The sequence below is a fragment of the Parasteatoda tepidariorum genome, chromosome X1 (assembly GCF_043381705.1).
Source record: "Parasteatoda tepidariorum isolate YZ-2023 chromosome X1, CAS_Ptep_4.0, whole genome shotgun sequence".
NCBI lineage: Eukaryota > Metazoa > Arthropoda > Arachnida > Araneae > Theridiidae > Parasteatoda > Parasteatoda tepidariorum.
In genome coordinates this window covers 43515048-43536652 of record NC_092214.1, presented here as the reverse complement: position 1 = coordinate 43536652, position 21605 = coordinate 43515048, and the positions used below count along the sequence as shown (strand labels likewise).

General features: G+C 26.5%; 1 protein-coding gene across 1 annotated transcript in view; it reads right to left on the bottom strand.

Annotated features, from left to right (window-relative positions):
* LOC107447997 (carbonic anhydrase-related protein 10-like) overlaps positions 1 to 20636 on the bottom strand; it is a 595805-nt gene extending 575169 nt beyond the window's left edge. Inside the window, exon 1 of the mRNA XM_071187366.1 lies at positions 20152 to 20636. Coding sequence (XP_071043467.1) covers positions 20152 to 20212 — 61 coding nt within the window. The 5' untranslated portion in view covers positions 20213 to 20636. The remainder of the gene's footprint in view (positions 1 to 20151) is intronic.
* Positions 20637 to 21605: the final 969 nt, after the last annotated feature.

The following is a 21605-nucleotide window of genomic DNA, read 5'->3' as shown; positions in this document are numbered from 1 at the left end:
TATATATATATATAAACTTTCACTCTTATTGCTATTGCAGAAACAAAAGCGTACTTTATACATTCAATATAACCTTCATTTGAACTACATATCATCAGTGAGATTTTTATTCAAAATTTTTATTTAAATTACTCTTATGAGTATGAGTATTAGCCATAACTCTTATTAGTATTATCTAAAAAATTAAACCGAAAAAACTTTCAAATGCATCCCTTTACATAAATCTCATACTATTTTTTTAAATAATCATTTCAAAAGACAAGGGTTTACAACTGTTCTTAAATGTTTATCATAGTTCTTATGCATTTATAGCAGTGCAAGAAGAAAAAAAATCAGGTAAAATTACGGTAATGAATAGCAATGACATTTCTTGAAAAAAATATATAATCCTGGTCAATAAAGCCAAAATATACGGTATTTATCCACTCATTTAGTAATTTTTCCATTCATCGGCTTACCAGAAAATCTGGTTTTTAAAATTATAATTCTTATTGCCACATATTTAGTAAAAAGTACAAAACTGAGAAGTAATTTCTTACCAAATAAATTGTTTTTATGCCCCTCTCAAAGATTTCACGATGAAATTACAAGAATTTACCACAATTACTGCCAAACAGGATAATAATAAAACTATATTTTACTGTTAGTTTTACCAAAAATCATTACCAAAGACTTCGATAAAAATTATCCAGCTTTTTGTCATTGCCATAGAGCCAGAAACACGGTAAATTTTACCATTTTCATGTGGACTTGACTACACTTTTTTTCTCAGTGTGGTTATAAATATACTATAACGCTTGCAAAATGATTGTTTTTTTGTTTTTTTTTAAATTCAACTATATCGTTTAAAGATCTGCATGCGTAGAGATCATCTGAAAAATTATATTTTTAATATACCTAGCTAAACGCGACCCCGAGACTTTGTTCCGTAATTACTATTCTTATAAATAATTTCAAAATTAATCGTAATCTCGAAAAGTAGCTGCAAAAATTTGGGTTCAGGCTGCGAGTAAGCAACTTTGATTCCAACAATGAAATTTAACCCCACCATAAAATTGTAAAGCTACAAATCGCTTGTGATTGCCCCCTTTTACATGGTAGACGCTACAGGATATGGAATGCAGAAAGCCTTATCTTTACATTTGCTCTAGTGGAATATAATATATATTTCAATTTGTTTTTGAGTGATATCTATTTCATTGAGGAAGGAAAATGCCCCGTGCAGAAGAATCTTCGGGGATCTTATCTTTCGGGGGATCTGTCTCTCTGTCACTTGGAGATAAGAATGTAGAAAGCTAGTTACCACAATTTGCTTGTGATAAAAAACAAGGGTGAGATAAAGTTTTTCGTTCCTCAATGAAATAGATACCCCACAAAAAGAATGGAAAGAAATGTTATATTCTACTAGAGGAAATTGAAAGAAAAGGCTTTCTGCATTCTAATTCTTCATAAATCTATCAACCTTATCTCCCCCTCTGCTAACCCAACGGATGGTCCTCAGAGCGTCCGAGCCCCCATCCAATAGTGTCCACCATGTAGAAGGGGTCCACCACAAGCGATTAGCAACTTTCAAATTTTTTAGTTGGGTTAAATTTCATTGGTGGAATCAAAGTTACTTGCTCGCAGCCTTTTAGAATTTAGAAATCTTGTTACCACAATTTATTTGTGGCTAAAAACGCGTATAAGATATCACGTGGTAGATCGCGGTACTGTTACGAAAATCTGCTAGCGCGTAGAAAAGTAGCATTTTTTGTTGTGTCCATTTTCTTAAACAAGAATTAAGAGTGAAATCTATTCTTGTAAATACGTGTCCATTTCATATAAGAGCTTTTGGTGCTGTGTCCAATTTTTAAATACGCATTATGATCTATGTTCATTTTCTTAACTATGCATTTTAAGCACTTCCATTTTCTTAATTACGTATTGTGAGCTATGTCCAAAATAAGAAATTCGCCAATGATCTGCGCTTTTATACAATAACATCCAATGTCAAAAACTATTAAATGTTCGGACTTAATAAATTAAATTTACAAAAAAAATGTTCTAATAACTATTTTTGTTTTTGCAACAGAATCATGATTTAATTAAAGTAATTATCATTCCATTTTATTAGAAGTTGAAGTTTATTTATTTTTATTTTTTATTTATTTATTTTTGTTGTTAAAGATAAGATCTTTTTAATAGATTTATAAACTTTCACAAAGCATTGTCTTATAATGTTCTTCTGTTAGTCTATATAACATAAATTTAATAATTGCATTTAATTCAAAAATGAATCAAGTTAGAAAAAAATATCATGCTTCACTAACATTTCTGACTGCTTCTTATTTAAGTATAAAAGTGCATAATTTATATTGCAGTATATCTCGGATTAAGTGCCATTTTTAAACTTAAACATGGAGAATAAAGCATTCAATTGCGCATTTCGGTTTTGACTTCTAAGAAACTTCATACTTTCTACATATTTCATAACAACCATCAAAAGTTACTGTGTAAAGTAACTGTAATGGCTCATTTATCATTGGTCCATAATTTTCACGAAGAAAATTGATTGGTACGTTTAATGATTCGAGCCGTCAGGTTGTACACATATTGCAAAGTGCTGTTTGCCCACAAATGCATTAGTGTTGTTTGCTCTAAATCAATGAGCATTAATCTAAGAACAGAGTGAGTTATGAGTAATAACTGTTGCCTCCAAACTCTACGTTACGTAACTATGTTTTGATACTTTAAATATCAAAAAGGTTTATTTCATAAGATACACAAACAAAGAAATTATCGAGACCAATCGTAAGAGATAGTTATTTCAATAACTAGTGCTATTAGAATATTCAATAATAAATTAGTTTATGAACATACCTTTAATAGAAACGTAATATTCATTTAAAAATATTTTACCGTTTATTTTATAACCGGCATTGAATAGCAGAACCGAGTCTAAGGTAACGACTATAAATGATCAACTCCGTAGCCTTTTTTTGAACCCAACTCAGAAGACAAACAATCTCATGGAACAAACTTTAAGTCACACTAGCCTTTATGGATGACTTTTTGATGGAACTAACCATCATTTGCGTTACATGGAGGGGAAAATTACGGAAACCTCCCATGGTTAGTCTGACAAAAAATTGGATTCTAACCCATGATCCGTCAACCAATGAGGACATTATACGTCTGAACTGTGGTCGGTATGAACCGGGAGAAGAATTCGTATCAACCAGCTATCTCTGGGATTCAAACCTAGGATATTAGTATGCAAACTCTTCATCCTATAAAGATAATTTTATTGTAGATATCGTGAGAAAGATAATTTTGTATTTCTTACTCTTATTTAACAAAAAAGTATATGTAAATTTTCAACTGCACCGCTTACATTATCCAAAGCTTAAAAACTACTCACATAAATAACTAAACACTTGAAGTTTAAGAACAATTGAAAGAGTACATCGTCAGTTTTAACTTAAAATTAGAGGTACCATCAAGTGTGAAAGATAAATATCGTTATTTTCATCTTTTTTTCTTAGTTAAATTTTTAGTAACAAATTTTAATAATTTTAGGCAAGCCAACGAGCATTTGCAATTTTGCCAAGGAGCAAGACCAGGAATTTGCTATCTTCTTCTTCCCGATGGGCATGCTTAATCCTTAACAATCTAATTTATTTTCTCATTAATTAATGTAAACTATAAATGTTTTTAGGATTTTTATAGTTACGTGAAAAATCGTAACATAGGTTTGATTAAGTTTTAAAATTATTTCTATTTGTAAATGATGATTTTACTAAGAATAAAAGATTAAAATAATAATTAAAATCTCTTTTAATTTATGGTATCTAAGATTTTAAGTTAAAATGAACATTCATTCAATTGTTTTTAAACATAAAGTGTTTGATTATTTCAGTGAAGAACATTTCAATTTTCAATAACTTAAATAACACAGCTGAATATACATAATTTAACGTAACGTATTTGCAATAAAGTAGCTAATAATTACAGTAAGTGGCTTATAAACTAATAAAAATTCGAATGATTTTTTTAATAATTTTATGTAAATAATGTAAATTATTGTAATGTAAATTTAATGTGTAACAATTTTTCTTAAATGTTTTTTAGTTATCTGGTATGGATCGTCTCTATTTATGATTATTATGATTATGGTAGATTATGGCCAGGGACTTACAAAAAAAACAGTGCTTCAAAGATCAATCAAATTTCAAGTTATCACAATAAATTACAGATATACTGATAAAAATTTACTAGTACTTCACTGAAAAACGTGCATTTTTCAAAGCTACAATGCTAATAATGCAACATAAGTAATAAAAATTATATTATTAATACTAATGCAAAATTTTCCAGATCCTGTGGTGTACCAAGTTTATCATTTGCATTTTAGCACTGTATGAAAGCTTCTGATATATGTCCGAAGAAATAAATTAAAAATACATGTCATAATATTCAAGTTCAATTAATATCTGTAACAGCACTATATTATAAAAAAATCAGGAACTAAGTTTATTAGTAATAAAGCGATTTCTTAAGAGAATTGAGGTTGTGATTAAATTATTTATTTTTGATTTGATTAAAAGATAACCATTTTGTTTCTAACTATATGACTCAATACTATTCAGAATGTAAATATTATTTAGGCTTAATAAGAATGTCTTTTGTCAAACATTTTTTGAATCATTATATAAAATATGCTTAAATACCTTTTTAGAAGAAATATATTATGCTGTTAATAAGAGCAATTTTTTAGAAGAAATAATTAATTTTATTACGTCCCATACATATTTTTAATACTTTAGAATTGGGGAAATTTAGCCACAACCAGCTTTTGTATAATCATGTTAAACAAATGAACCAATACACTTTATCACTTGTGCATTCCATAATCTTAACAAACAAATGAACAATAACTAATGAATGAACAAACAGAAAATGACATGAATGCAGCACAAATAATGGCTCTCGTTTTTGATGCGTTGTTTGTGCTTTGTTCCCATTGTTTTTCTTTGTTGATACGCAACGCAAAGTATATTCGTTTTTATTTGAAGAAAATGACAATACCAATACAGTTTAATTCATACGTATATTTTTTCTTGCTACTTTTTATAGAAACAAACATCAATTAGAAAGAAGCTGCTCTCCTCAAAGTCTCATGCTAACAGCACTTATGGGTACAATTAACATGATATACTTTGCATGAAAAGATATACAAGGTATACTTTGGCCTACGTTTTTCTTTATTAATATGTAGCAAAAATATAACCTTTTTCATTTGGCGAAATTGGCAATATCAATCAATCTACCATCAATTTATCAACAACACATATCAACCCACATTACTATCAATTAAAAAAAACTTTAAAGTCTCATGCTAAATATACTTATAAGTACAATTGGCATGATATACCTTATATGAAAGGGGATACTTTGCGTTACTTTTTATATAAGGCCCTAAGTATATCCTTATTCATGTGGAGAAAATGACAATATCAATGCTGGTTTGATTGAGTTTTGTAGATTTCTTTTCTTCTAACTACCTTTCATTGAAAAACACATCGATTAAAAAACGCTAGCCACTTGAAAATCTCATGCTAATTGCAGTTATAGGTAAAAATAAAAATACATATTTTGCATGAAAGGATATACTTCATGATGCGTTTTTCTTTTTTTATGTGTATCACAATTTATAGCCTTTTTTCCTTTAGAGTAAAGAACAATACCAATTAATATGCCTTCAATTATACAACAATACCATCAATTAAAAGATTTATCATGCTAAATTTTCTCTTAGTATTAAAAGGTATACCTCATCTTACGTTTGTCTTTATTCATATATAGCACAAAATATATACTTATTCATTTGGATAAAATTACACTACTAATACTGGTTTAATTGATCTTAATACATTGCTTTATTTTTTGATATTTTTATTGAATCTGACATCAATTAAAAAGCTCTAGTTGCTTCAAAGTATAACGCTTTCCAAAATAAAGAAAATCTTAATTGAAATCATGTGATTTATACTTTATTTAACTTTTTATCTTAGGTTTAAACGAACGCTTTATTGCTAGAGTTGGACAATTTTTACACTGTCTCTCACGCAATTCATTTATATCATAAAAATAAAGATGTCTTTCCATTCTTTTAATATCCAATCTAACTCTAGAATAGGAAAGGTTATCAAGAAAGATATAAAGGTAATGGGGATAATTTCAGAAATAATAAGGGAAATAAGCAGCTTTATTGGTATAGTTTACGTAACATTGACAGAAACGAGACATCAAGGTATAAAAATATAATTTCTTTTATTCTTAGCTTTTAGAAAAGAGTTTCTCAGTTTAATAGCAGCTATTCAGAGCAGAGTAAATTTTATAGATTAGTTTGTAAGTCACACTAATGGCTTTTTAAATTAACGAAAATAATTAAAAGGGTAGTTTTAATAATCTTATCCAAGGGATTTTAACTGGCTCAGGGAATAGAGCTTTCGCCTTCCAATGAGATAAACCGAGTTCGAATCCCAGCGGTGGCTGGTTAACACGAATTCCGCATCCGACTAGCACCAACCACAGTGCTGATATAAAATATCCTCAGTGATAGACGGATCATGGGTTCGAGTCCCTTTGCCGTCAGACTAACCATGAGAGGTTTTCGTGGTTTTCCCCTCCACGTAACGCAAATGCGGGTTAGTTCCATCAAAAAGTCCTCAACGAAGGCAAATTTCTCCCAATATTTGAAACCAGAGTTCCCTTGTCTTCCGGTTTGGGTTCAAAGTTACAAGGCTACGGAGTTGCTCATTAGAAATCATAAGCCCAAGAACTAAATCAGCTGTTCAATGACGGTAATAAAATTATAAAATCATACAAGATGTCTAATAAAAGCAATGTTTACATCATAACGTACTTCGCGAAAGTTGAATGAAAATTTCAGACTTCCATAGCGTATAACATGATATTTTATAAAGTATTATACTTATATAAATGGATGCAAAACTAAAGGCTTTATTAATGTTTAATATTTGAAAATGTAGTCTCAAAATCAAAGGTAAAAATAAAGCAAATCATGATATTTATTACCGTTTATTTATTTCAACGCACTCATGGTTTGCTTTTATTATTTTTAAGTTTCTTAAAGAAATACTCAGAGTAATAATCTCTCACATAACTAGTATATTCCGTTCTAAACAAAGAAACATTTCTCATTATATTACACCACAAATTGGCATTTAGCCCATTATTACATCCTAAAGAAAGTAATCCCTTTAGAAGTGACTATCTCATACGCTCAGAGCATTTTTTTAGTTACAAATAAATTTGTGAAATAAGGGAGTTAGTAGGTCCAAAATTTTGAAATCCTATTTTATTTCAATTGGTTAAAATCAATTTCTACATATTTTTTTGGTTTGTAATATGTATGTGACTTTTATGCTTGTCCAAACTATTCCCCAAACATCATGTGAGTTTCGTGTAATTTACGCAGTGATCAAAACTTGTACTATGAATTTTCGTTTAAGGTAGCACACTTAAAACCTATTTAAACTTTTTTGCGACCAATGTTTGATGAGAATGCAATTTTATTTACAATGGTGAATATTACTTTAAGAAAATATTGCACTTTGCATGTTTTTAGTAAAAGATTTAAAAAAAAGCTGTATATTCAAATTAAAGAAACAAAATTGTACGTGTTTATGTATTTTAATTTACTACTTACTATTTAATTTACTTTACGGTTATTTTAATATATTTTAATGGAGTTTTATTACTATTGTATTTCTATATTATTACTATTTTATTACTATTGTATTTCTATATTATTACTATTTTATTACTATTGTATTTCCATATTATTACTATTTTATTACTATTGCTACTATTTTATTACGACTATTACTATTAATGCATAACTATTAAATTTTTATTACAATGAATATTGTATTAATATTTAAATTTTTTCAGCTTAAATAATTAAAATTCTCCTACAATTTAGAAAAACGCACCTGCTAAACGTTTGTGGAATATAAAAATATTTAAGAAATTTTAAAATGCGCTAAAATGTATTTTGCTTTCTTTTACTAAACACTAAACAAAGGAATCTAAATTATTTAAATGCATCAAATTTTATTCTAGTACCTGCAATTAAATAAAGAAATTTAAAAAATAATTATAACTTTTTCCATAGAGAATTTTCATGCTATATTATTCTTTAACCTTTAGAACCTGCCATTGATTTAAATTCATCATCAGCAAATGATAATAAATTATTGATCGCAGACGAATGCATCGTGCGTTATAAATAACTTCTCATTGAGCTTAGCTTTCAAGAATGTTAAAGATGACTAAAGATTTCTGAATGTCTGCTTCGAATTAAAATCCTAGATTACACCATATAAGGTACTTGATCATTTTCACCATCATTTACGATACGCATAGTTATTTATCAATTTATATGCTGCTTTGATCTTGGCAAACACCACTTTGCAATTTCAAGACATACAGAGTTCTTGGCAAACTTTGTACGGAAGTTTCTAATAACAATGCCTTTCTCTAATATTTAAAGCTCTCTATTTAAAGTTATTAACTTGCACATTTAGAAAAGCATATTTTTGTTGGGAAAAGAAAATATGAAAGGAAATGCTGTACAAAAATGTGGTATATCAACAATTTTCTTTTTAAAAAGATAAGTTAATAACAATTAAATTAACATTCAATTTATTTTTTACGTTTAAGAAGTATTTTCAGTGATTTATTTGAAATTTACAAGTCGCTTACATGGAAAAAATTAGAAGAACAATATATAATGAGGTATTAGATTAGCCATAAATGACACCAAATACTTCTTTTGCTCACTATGGGATTTGGTATCAACATTTTAAGCAAATAGACTTAATTTCTAGCGTTTATTTTTTTAGCGCAAATCTTATGCTTTTATGAAAATTGCAGAAATGAAAAATAGATTTATTTATTTTTTAATTTTTCGTAAGTATTTATTTTGAAACTTCTTTTTTTAAGAAAATACAGATTAAAAGAATCAACCTACTCATTAATTAATTATCATTTTGATTGCATTGTTTATTTTCCGAAGAATGTGCAGATTTCAAATATGCTATAAAATTTTAAAAAAGTATTTCTGAAATAGAATAGTTTTTCTCCTTACATTTTAAGATTAAAATTGTTACATTAGCTTAGCTTAGCGTACAACAATTAAAACTATCATTCAACTTAGATTATTTCGGCTAATGTCGGTCAGCATTTTAAAAATGTGGATCACTGTGGATTTTTTATTTCTTTTTTCCTTTTTCTGTTTCAAAAAGTAATTTTTAAAATTTAGTTTGTATAAAATACAAATTAAAATAATTTTATATTCAATTAATTGAACATTTAATTATTAATTTTAAATATTAATTTAATTATAATTTCATTTATTTGAAGGGCATACAAATTTCAATTCTGTGACGGAAGTCCACATTTAATTGTTTAAATTATGTTATTTATTTAAACTTAGTTATTATTATGTAATTAATTTATTCTCTCCGACATTTTATGCAGAATTTCAAGGGGAAGTTCTTTTTTAATCGTCCTAGCATATCAGAATGCGTCAATTAAATTAGGAGGTGTCAATTTGCTGCATTTATTAACACGTAAATTTGCTTCCCATTTATAAGGAATCGATGTTGAGGCGAAAAAAATTTCTTACCCATTTTTATTATTTATACTAATTTAGGATTTACATTAAGCATAATGTACACATTGAGCTCTGCTATGTCAATATAATTTATGTCATGTTGTTGAATCTAGCAAAGATCATCGAAAATTACTTCAAAGATTATAACTATATTCTAAGTAATATAATTTGTATTACTATCTCCTTAATTTTTAAGATTATAAATGCAAGCACATTTAAAAAATGATCAATTTGCTGACATATAGTTCAGCTTATTTCTTCTTATCATTTATTGTTTCATTAAAGATTTGTTTTCTTTAAAAAAATTAAAATGTTTATTTTCAGCTTTAAAAAATATTCAAAGTAAAACTGAGCAAGATAACTTAAATAAAAAAGATCTTAAAATTTTCTATCACTTTTTCTTAAAGTGATGGAAATCCATGAGTTGATATCCTAAAAAAGCTATATGATATATTCTGTAGCTTATGCTTTACATTACATCTCATTAAATCCATTTGTTTTTTTGTTTTTTTCATAATTTTTATAAAACTTAAAAAAAGAAAATTTGTTATCAAAGCTTCAATTGAAACTTGTTATATCGAAGAAATAGAAGAATTAACTCAAAAAAATTGACTTACTATTTGAAATATCTTATGAGTATTCTAAGTAATAGTGTGTAATGTAGTCCTTTTAAAATCTAAACATTTAACAAGAAAATTAATGAAAATATAACATGAATTACAAAACTCAAAATAGTGTAATTCAAATTTTTAAGTAAGAAATTAAAGTTCATTTTAAAACAAGGAAAAATATTTTTTCCGAATTAAATTCAGAAAATATTCCAATTCTTCAAACATTTTCATCGCTAAATTATTTAGTATTTCATGTTAGATGTATTGTGAAAGAAAATCATCTGTTTCAAATTTCGTTTTTAATATAACGCCAACCTTTGAAAGCAAAAATCCAGCCTCATATCGACGATACCGCTTTTATACAGCTTGATAGAATTTTTCGTATTTCTACTGTTATGTAGAGAATTCACTCTCTTATAGTTTTATTCAGAATGTCTTTCACGATGGAAATTGTTTTCCGATACTTAACCATTTCCTTGTCTTCTGAGTCTCGTACAAAGTAACAAAGCTATTTATCTTAACATATTGATGCCAGTTAGAATATAGTAAAAAGTAAAATTTACTTAAATTTCTAGTATTATTAAAATTATCTAACTTTTCAGTAAGAAGAAACTTATGACTATTCATTTATATACTTCAGATATCAATTTAAACATTTATGTTTTGAAATAAAAGAACAAACTTAAATAGCAGTTTCAAGATTAGTTTTTAAATACATTATAATAGAAGTAATCTACAGTTTAAGTGCATTTAATTTAAATTGGTTACATTTAATGATTGTGCAATTTAAATTATGCTAAATGCACTTAATTCAAATTGGGCAAATACTTTGTAGTAGTTGAACATTAGTAGTCGTGAATCTAAATATTAGGTCAGCTGTTCAACGATGGTTATAAAAATAGATAAATAAATAAATACTTCGTAGTTCTGGCTCGTCTTGCGAAAGCTTTTTTTTATATTTCAATATAAAGAATTAAGGAACTGTTGTTACAATTATCAGACTTCTTAGTAAGAAAAAACTTATGACTATTCATTTATGTACTTTGGATATCTATTCACACCATTTGTTTTTTGAAATAGAATAACAAACTTAAATATAGATTTCAAGTTCAGTTTTTGAATGCATTTAACATAAAAAATAATTCATAGTACTATGCCTGAACTTAAATTGGTTGCAATTAATGGTTATCCAATTTAAATTTAGTTAAATGCACTTAATTCAAACCTAATTTAAATTTAAAAAAATACTTTTTAGTTCCTCTTGCTGAAATTTAATTATATTTTAATGAATTACTTTATTGTTAAGTTTTTATTTTTCAGATTTTTGTACTTGTACTCTTCAAAACAACACTTTTGTAAATAATCGACAAAAACAAATTTATTCTTAGTCCGCTAGTTGATATTTTTTCCGCCTAAATAAGTATTTTTATCAGAAAAACACTCTTTTTGAGGAAAATGGCTGAGAGCCAAACACTGCGTTCCTGACCTTTTTAACTGTAAGTGTGAATGCAAGTTGTTGTTAGTTTCTAATCTAACAACGAGAATTAAGAGAATTGTCTTGTGGAAATCGAAAGAATATTTTGAAAAAGAATATGGCTCGTTTCCTGAAATAAAACCCAGAAATAAAGCATCGATAAAAGTTATTTTATAAACACACATATTTACTAAAATGTACTATAACAATTGCTAATGTACAATACGCAAAATAAAAAACAAACCACCCTGAATAACTTTTGATTTCATGATTGGATCTTCACGTTCTAGGACTCAATCTCAATGGTTCAAAGAGGTGACCTCAAGTAAGGTAATTAATCTATGCAGATGATTTAAGCTACAAAATCAGACACAACAACGTATTTCTTCTGAATAAACACACCTTTCTTTCGACGATTTCGGAATTCTGACCCTCAATTTATAGGAGCAATCTGGGAAATATGATCTTATTAGTTTCATCTGGAGAAAAATTCAAAGTTTCAACCCCTTCAAGTTAATTTTACTTTTTGAGTATTTCGCCATATCTTGAGAACGTTTAATGCGAATTAAAAACTTTTTACAAACAATTATAAAAATTTTTTATCCACAGATAATCCTATGCAAAATAAAATTTTTAGTAAATTATTTGTTATTTGTTAATTATTAAAAAATTATTTGCTTGTTTTTTTCTAATATTATATTAAAAAATAGTCTAAAAAATTTTTAGTTTTAAGGAATAACTTTTCAAGATCATTTTAAAGAATTCAATTTTAAATGGCGAAATACAAAATTTTAGCAAAATCAGTCGAATAGTTTGAGGAATTGAACTTTGAAAAAGTCGTACTTTTATACATTAAATTTGGTGACGCCCTACAGAACCTATGTATTGAAAACAATATTTGACTTTTAGCGTGCAAATAAATAATGAATATTTAGTAGCAAATTTACTATTATCGCAAAACCGATAGTGAACAAGGAAGCTAAAATAAAACTTCTTGTCACAAACTTGAAATATGCTAATAAAACTATTTATTTCACAAGGCAAGAAAATCGAAAATATACCCCATTTAAACTTATAAAATGGATATGAATATTTTCAACAACCATGAAATGCCTTTAAAAAATAAAAATAGTTTCATGTAATTAAAAATGAATTAACAGAAAATCAGCATAAAATATACAATAATGTAAAAATTTAAAAATACAGTATAAATTCAAAAGACTTGAATAATTTCTAATCAGCATTAATTTTAGAGATCATATCTAACAAATTTCAAATCACAAAAGCTGCATATCACCATACTGGATACCTTGAAGGCATATTTTCCCGGTATTAACTATAACAAGATCAAAATGAAATGAATGATCTTGTTGACTTATGAGAACTCTATTTTCCGATGCTTCAGAAATAATTTGAAAAGTTAAGGTCTTACGAAATTTTTCAATATCGAATAATTATTTACTTATGATATTGAAATTTAAATTTTTAAAATCATTAAAGTTAAAATCATAGAGTTCATTTTTCATTGTACCGTTAAATAAACTTATTATTTTTTATATAATTTATTTCAGGAAAGATGTTCACGATTGATGTTATAAATATTTGTTTTTGCGTTGAAATTTTTGTAAAAATGCCGAAATCGGTGATTGTTTGAAAAAAGAGATTTTACTGCAAAGATAATAACCATCTACATACTAAATTTTATGTTAAGGAAAAACGCATTTCAGAAGCAAGCAAAACGTAATGAAATCAAATGACCAAAATTAAAAAATAGGGCATTAAAATGCTAATACAGCGAAAAAATGGAGATTTGTATATGACATCTACGTTAGGTGATGCTAAGAAACTAAAGCTTTTCACATTTACTTTAAGTAGCTGTTATAAGCTTTTTTTATTTGTAATATTATGAAATAAATATGCAAAAACTCAATAGATATTAATTATCATCCTGAGGTGATGCTACTGTATAGAGTTTTTATTGTTGTTTTTGGTTGAAAATCATAATTTTTAGTAATTTAATCGCATGTATTTCACTTATAAAGGATGATATTCATGTATTCAGAAAATATTAAAAACAATTCCCCATAAAAGTTTTTAAAATTACCATTTTAAGCGGCAGCAGCAACTTTTCGTCTAAAAAAATAGGAAAGAAAATAAGATGTTTAAGCAGGCGTAGCTGGCATGTGTGTGTTTCTAACCTTAAGATAATTCAAACTAGAACAGCCTTGAATTTTGAATGATTCTTATTCATGATTAATATGTTCTTAAAACTGACAATTATATTGTAAAATTTAATTTCTTCAAGCTGAAATGTACGCAATAAAATTAGTTGCAGCATATTTTTTTTTCTTAATACGGAAGATCATGAAAAATATGAAATACAAAGATTTTGCGAGAGCAGCGTCAATTCGCGATATTAGCCAATGTTTGTCAAATTTAACGCATTAGATATGGATAAAGGTATTTTTTAAGAACTATTAAATAAACGGAAATGAAATTGTTTTGGTTTTTCGCTTCATCCTATTACAGAAGTATGTTTTATTTATCTAATCATAATAAAGTAACTTTAGGAGCTAATGAAATCGCGTTTTTTATTTTACTACATAACTAGAAATATCAACAATAAAATATTAGAACAAATTTTTAAGAATAATGAAGTATTTGCTTTCATCCCATTTAAAATGGCAGAGAATATTTTTTCTGAAAAAGATGCGATGAAAATTTCGGTTAAGAATAAAAGAAAAACGAATGATTTCAATTTTATCCTCATTCAATCTGAATTATTCAAAACTAGTTTGCATTCGAGGCTCGTTAGTTATTTTTTAAATCACATGTCCAATATTTTAAGAAATTTGCCTTACAGAACTTTTGTGATTTTCTGCCTTTAATTTTTGTTAGCCAATATAATGAAAAATAAATTGTTCTTTTTTTTTCTTCCTATTCTTATTTATTATATTTTTCCTGTACACAAAATAATTAAATAGTTATTTTTATCATAGAATTCAGCAAATTATTAAACAAAAGGAACAAGTAAATAAGCTAAGAAAGATAAACAAATAAACTTGTAAAAATATTAAAAATTTAGCATCATTTTTTTTTTTTTTTGCACAAAATTTTTTTATAATAAGGACTATCGATTGAACTATTCATTTTATTTTTGAAATAAAGTAGAGCTAACAAAACAACATACAGAATGTAAAAAATAGTACTTTTTCTTGAGATTTCAAAATTACATGTAACAATTAAAGAAACTGCAAAATTTCTTTTTTGAAAACTCTCTTCCCCAAGAGATGTCAACGTTTTTAAGGCAAAAGGTTTAACGCGTTTCATGGGATACATTTTTCGAAAGTTTTAATGTATTTTCCAAATGAATCCTATTCCCAAGATGAGCATAAGTTTTTAAAACTTTTACTTCTAATGCACTTATTTTTAACTCATTGCAGTCGTTATTTTTATCATTCAAATTATATTTTCAAACGAATTTCTTCGTTTCTCTATGTCTATTTTACTACTTTTACAGTGAGTAAAAAGATTTTGTTATTTACGTTATTATTTTTTCCTCTAGATCTATTTTGGAAGGCTTAAACTTAAGTAAAATCGACATATAGTGGATAAACAACTTTTGTTATTCACATTATTATTTTTTCATCTTGAACTATTATAAGTGATACAATTTAACTTAAGTAAAATAGACATACGGTGGATAAAAGGTTTTTGTTATGCACCTTATTAGTTTTTTATTATAAGATATTATAAGATAATCAGTTTACAAGTATGTAAAATAAACATACGGAGGATAAAATGTTTTTGTTATTTGCATTACTATTCTTTTCTCCTAAACTATTATAAGAGATTCAGCTTAAGCATAAATAAAAGTATGTCTGAAGAGATGAACTTAGAAAATCTCATGAAATAACATTTGTTTTAAAACCAGGTTTCCTAATTCGGACTTCAAATTATTTCATTAGTTATTTAGTTGTAAGGTAAAAATAAAATTTTATAAAAGTATAAAGGAAATTACGAAACAGCAGGGTCCATTCTGAAAACTAATTTTTAAAATAATTTATTTGTTACTTCCATTTATTCTTAAACTATTGCAAGAGATTCAGTTCAATCTTAAATAAAAAGATGTTAGAGAACAAAAAATTGAGAAAATGTGACTTTTTTAAAAATAGAGTTTCCGTAATTCAGGAACTCAAATTATTTAATCTATTATTATAATTTTAAGATAAATATAGAAGTTTATTAAATATAAGAGAAATTGAGATACAGAAATACAGCCTACTGAAATTCAGATTATTAAAATATTTTATTTGTTATGCATTTCTTTTATTCCCAAATTCTGAATTCAGAAATTTTCAAATTTATATTCTCGTGACAAAAAAATATTTCCAAACATTCATGAAAGACTTGAAATCTTCAAATAAAATTAAGAATATATTTTGATTTTTATAAAATCCTAAATTTTAATTAAATTTACCAATTATATATTTTTAAGAAGTTTGGAAAATTTTGAAAATATTATTTTGGCTTACAATGCGATAAACTGTAAAGAAATATATTCCTAATTACTTTTAATTACTTTCAGCGAAATCATTTATGTAAATTAAAAGTTAATTTACTGTTTAGAAACTTATTAATTTGAAAATAATTCAGAGTTTATTTTATACTCGCCTAAAATTATTCTTATTACTAAGTGCACATGCAAAGTATTATTTCTTAAGTGACATATAAAAATAAATCAAATTCTAAATAAATAATAAAAATGCATCAATTTACTTTTACGATTTCAGAGTTTCAACTTGAATATATTATACTTGGGGAAGCTAAAAAGTGTCCTAAAGAACAATTGGAACTTAGAATCAAAAAACTTTTGAAAATTAGTCGACTTGAACTCACTGTATTTCAGCTTAAAAATATTTTTCGATTGCTAATAAAGAAAATAATAATTTTTTTTCGATTTATTAATAAATTGTTCATGGATGATCTTTTATGCAGCATAAAAGCAATAAGGAACGTGAATGAAGAAAAGTATGGTTAAAATATTATTTTAAAATAATAATTAACACCACCATTAGTTTTACTAATTTGAAATTTGATTCGAAGATAAGAATATTTTCCCTTTTTTTATTTTATTTGCTTTACTTCTGCGTAAATAAATTATAGATGAATAAAAAAAACACATTTAAAATTCCGAAAGGAGCCTTAAATCACTTAATTAATATTGCATTCAAATTAATTAGTTGCATTAAAACAGAATATTAAGAGATTAATCACCGTTGTTTAAAAAAAATTGCTTAATAATTTCATGCATTTAAATTCTTTTGTATTACAGTTCAAATAAAACTAAATCCTTTAAAATGAGCTAAGGAATAACTTTGTTTTGTTTTTACCTTCTTTTTTGTTCTCATAGATTCCTAAGATCAAACAAAGCTCGATTTTATCCGGAAAAAAAATTGAGTAAATAAATTCTAATCAAAAAGGGCTTTTGTTTGGAGCAATTTTCGTCGGAGGAGATATTTTACAACGTTTGTTAATATGAACATAAAAGGGTTTTATTATTTAGGAACATGATGAATATTTCCCAATTTGTTCATATTTGTCGACAAACATAATTAACTATAGATTTAACATTATGTGGGTTTTACAACTTTTGTTTGATTATCAAGCTATTTGTCTTAAATTGAGGGGCATTTGGTTATAAATATTAATAGTGAGTATATTTAAAAAGTTTGGTTAAAGCACTCACGTTTAAAATAGGTTCATTTTATGAGTGTTATCATAAGATGGGAAAGAATAATAAAATATTATTACACTGAAAATCATTCTAAATTCATGGGACTTATATTTTTAATATCTGAATTTTATTACTGCATACAATTCCCAATCATAAAGAATGCATTCTAAGAATAATTTTCAGTCACATTGATTTATACTCTTGCAAAGAATAATGATAGGATAAAATATATTTTTTATTTAAATTGACACGGGTTTTTGAGAAATTTGGTCTATATTTTTTGAAGTAAAAAGCCTTCATATTTCTTTAAAGCAAGTTATATCGCATTAATATGATAAATAAATTATAAATTAATCAATATTCTCTATGCAAGCATTCCCTACCCTTTTCTTTGTTTAAAACTGCTTTACTTAATTATCTATGCTTTATTGTACTCAACCAATGATGACATTTGCGATTAATTTAGTTTTAAGTATGGATTAATCATGATTAAATAATTATTATAGAAAACTTGCATTGGAACACACTACATTCATAACGAATTTATATGCAAATTGATAAAATGTAAATTAAAGTAATTAAATATACCTAAACGTAAATAAATATGCTTTTTTTGTAATCAACACACATTTTAAGAATCCTTGTAAAAAATAAGGACCAAAAGTACACTGTAAACAAATCTGGATCAAATTACGGGAAAAAAACCGGGATCCGTTAAATTAATTTTACCGTAAAATTAATTTTGCCATAAAATTTATCTCATATATTTTACAATAATAATTATTTAACTACAGTGATTTCACAATAAATGTTACGGAAAAAATTACGGTAAATCAGATTTCTTGCTCCGTAAAACTCGATTGCCAAACAAAACTCGTCGGTAAAAAGAGACAACCTGCAACCAGGGCGCCGGTGAATTTTATCGTAATTTAATCGGGAGCGTTTTACAGTGCAAGTGCATCAGGTGTTGCACATTAATATTTAAGTGAAGAAAAACAAAAACAGTATCGATATCCGACAAATCACAACTGAAGCATACGAAGCAGAGCCTGTTTAACTGATGGAAAAAAAAATTTGAAACATATTTAAAGTCTGTCAAACAATCAAACTGATTTTCGTGTTTTTCATTGGTTTCCTGTGACAGATTGAAGTAGTTATTTTGTTCCTTTCTCGCTTAAATATTTTTGAGACTCCTAAGTGCGTATTTCACTTCTGCAAGGATTCTAAAAATGAATATTTGCTTCGGAGATTACGGAACTCCGCGTTAATATTCGTCGCGAGATCGAAGCAATCTGATAATTCAAATTAAAATTGACCATCAGCCTTTATGTCTTTGTCAATTGCCATTTTGAAACATTATTTTTTCAATTTCATTGAAAAAGTTTTAAGAGCATTTAGTAACAAGGTTCTTTCATTTCAAAAATAAGATTGAGTAGAAGCTGAATATAAATTTGAAATTTAAATCTTTAAACTATAACTGAAAATCTGAAAATAAATTTATAAACTACAACAGAATTGCAGCAAAGAAGATTGATTTAAGAATAGAATTATAGCAATTTATTCATTAAAAGCTAGAAAATTTTAAGATGAGCAAGTAGATTCACATTTAATAAAAACTACTAATGAAGATGAAGAAACTTTTTTAGCTTTTTGTTCTATTTACAATTAATATTATATACTTAGGCAATTTAAGCGTTTAAATATTCCTAATCATACTTTGATCTATTTTATAACATGTTTTATCGACAAATTAATATTTTAATAGTATTTTATGTAAGATTGCATATTTTATGATTTATAAAACATTTTCCCAGGGTTGATTAGAACATTTTTTAAAAGCTTATTCGACAAATTTCTAGTTCTTCAGATTCATATGAAAATAACAGTATTACGCGAATGGAGAGTATATAAAATAAATTAAAAGAATGAAAATATTATTGTTAAATACTATTGAATAGAAAATATTTGCATAATGATAATACATAAAGCATGTAAAAATATATTCCTGTTTCGTAATAAATTTATGATAAAATTTTTGTGCGCAAACAAAATAAAAAATATATGACATATATGATCCTTAAAAAAATATATGACAGTTACGTTGAAAAAATAATTATTTATTAGTTGATGAACGTATTTATTAATATTTTTTTTTTAAATTTCAAGTTAACTAAACTAATATGTTAAGTTTTATTACAAGCTTGAGGTGAATTTACCAAGCATAAAATTTTTAAAAAAAGTATCAACATCAAATTCGCAGTTCATCTACTGCTTAAAATCTGTGAAGAGAATAAAACTAAATATCAGGATGATAACTACTTTTAATTTGAAAGAAAATAAAATTGAAACGCTTTTAAAATTTTAAAAATAATCTTGCGAATCTAAATTTTTTTTATTCAATTAATAAATTTTCTTATTTCATAGCGATAATTTTATAATTTAAGAAAGAAGTATTTATGAAAATTTGAGTTTTTTATTCAAAACTCTTCTTTCAAATTGAAATGTAACGTTATAAGACGTGCTTTATTGTATTTAAAAGAAACGTTCATTACTAGTGATGAAAGTTTTGTCATAATAATTATTTTTCCCGTTGCTGAAGAAAATATTTGAAAATGGAATAAACATTTAAAAAATATAAACTTACCATCGATATGTACGAAGGCGTACCACAACATAAACGGTAAGTAAAATTCACTCTTTCGCATTTGTAAGCCGTATAAATAAAATAACTCTCACGTGATGGCACAAAACTTTTGAAAGTGTTCAAAAAATTGTTTATCAGCAAAATATTTTAAAGCATGACATTTATTTTTTTTTCTATTCAAAAAACGCGCTTTAATTAAATCTCACGTCACTCTAAAATTCTCTATCAAACTTTTATTTTATTTTTCAAGCCAAAGTAAACCATAATATTTAAAACTTTTCAGAATTCTTCAATTTTATTTTCAGGAGCAACTTTTAGAAGCAAGAACAAAACTTTTAAAAGTTTTCGAGACTCAAACTTTTGCGCTAAATAACTCTTTGTGCTGACTCGTCCTAAAAACAGAAGCAGTATAACTGTTCGAGCCAACCACTCAGCGTGGTGAAGATAGTCTGAAATAACAGCTCATGTGTAGCGCTTTAATCTTGCAAAGTGTACCAGCGCCCTCTGTGAGAATGCGGGAGAATTTCCTGGTATTCCATTCCAGATTTCTCCGTCTGTTCGCAAAATAAAATTCTCTAGCAATTACAAGATCGTAGATATAAGTATTGATAGTGCCGCTTTACCTTTTCCTTTCTTTCCTACCGCCAATGATCAAAAAGAATCATTTTCTTATTCACTTGTTTTATCACTTGTCTCAATGCCAAAGATAAAAGCATTTTTACTTAAGTTATTGTATAATAAATGGCTGTAATTAATAATAATTGATTTTATATGCAAGTAATAATTTCTTTTATTACCTGTGTGCTCCTTTCTAATTTTCATTGAACAATAGGATTATATCTCATCAAATCAAATACTTTCAATGTAATTATATCGATTATTTTGATAAATAGAGAGGAATGAGATATTTTAAAGAATAATAAATTATATTTCAGCGACGCTTATGATTACTTCATTTTGTAAAGAATTAAAATGTTAATTTACTTTAATTATTGTTGACTGAATAAAAGCAAACAAATTCTTAACTGGCGTATAATTTTCAAATATAGCCTAGTTTAAATATATTTTAATACAAATTTGATGAATTTTCACGCTGATGTGTTAGATGAGTTTGTTTAGCTAGACACTTTGAGACAAATATTTTTTAAACTACTATTTATTAGTGATGCAGTAGCGTTACGACGCCACTATTCACGATGATAGTAGAAGGTGTGATCAGTATGTACTATCATTTATTATCCAGTTCACATAAGAGCATGTGTAACTCTTTAAAACTTCGCATGTGTTCTGATTTGAGACCTACACTGTAAAAAAGAGTTTTTTAAACTGAATAAAAATGCGTCAAAATAGCTCTGAAAAAAATATAATAGAATTTGAAAATCCCCTGTACTCAAAATCGAAACATCGTATACTCTCATTTATGAGCAAAGTGCATGCGGAGGGAAAAATGCGTT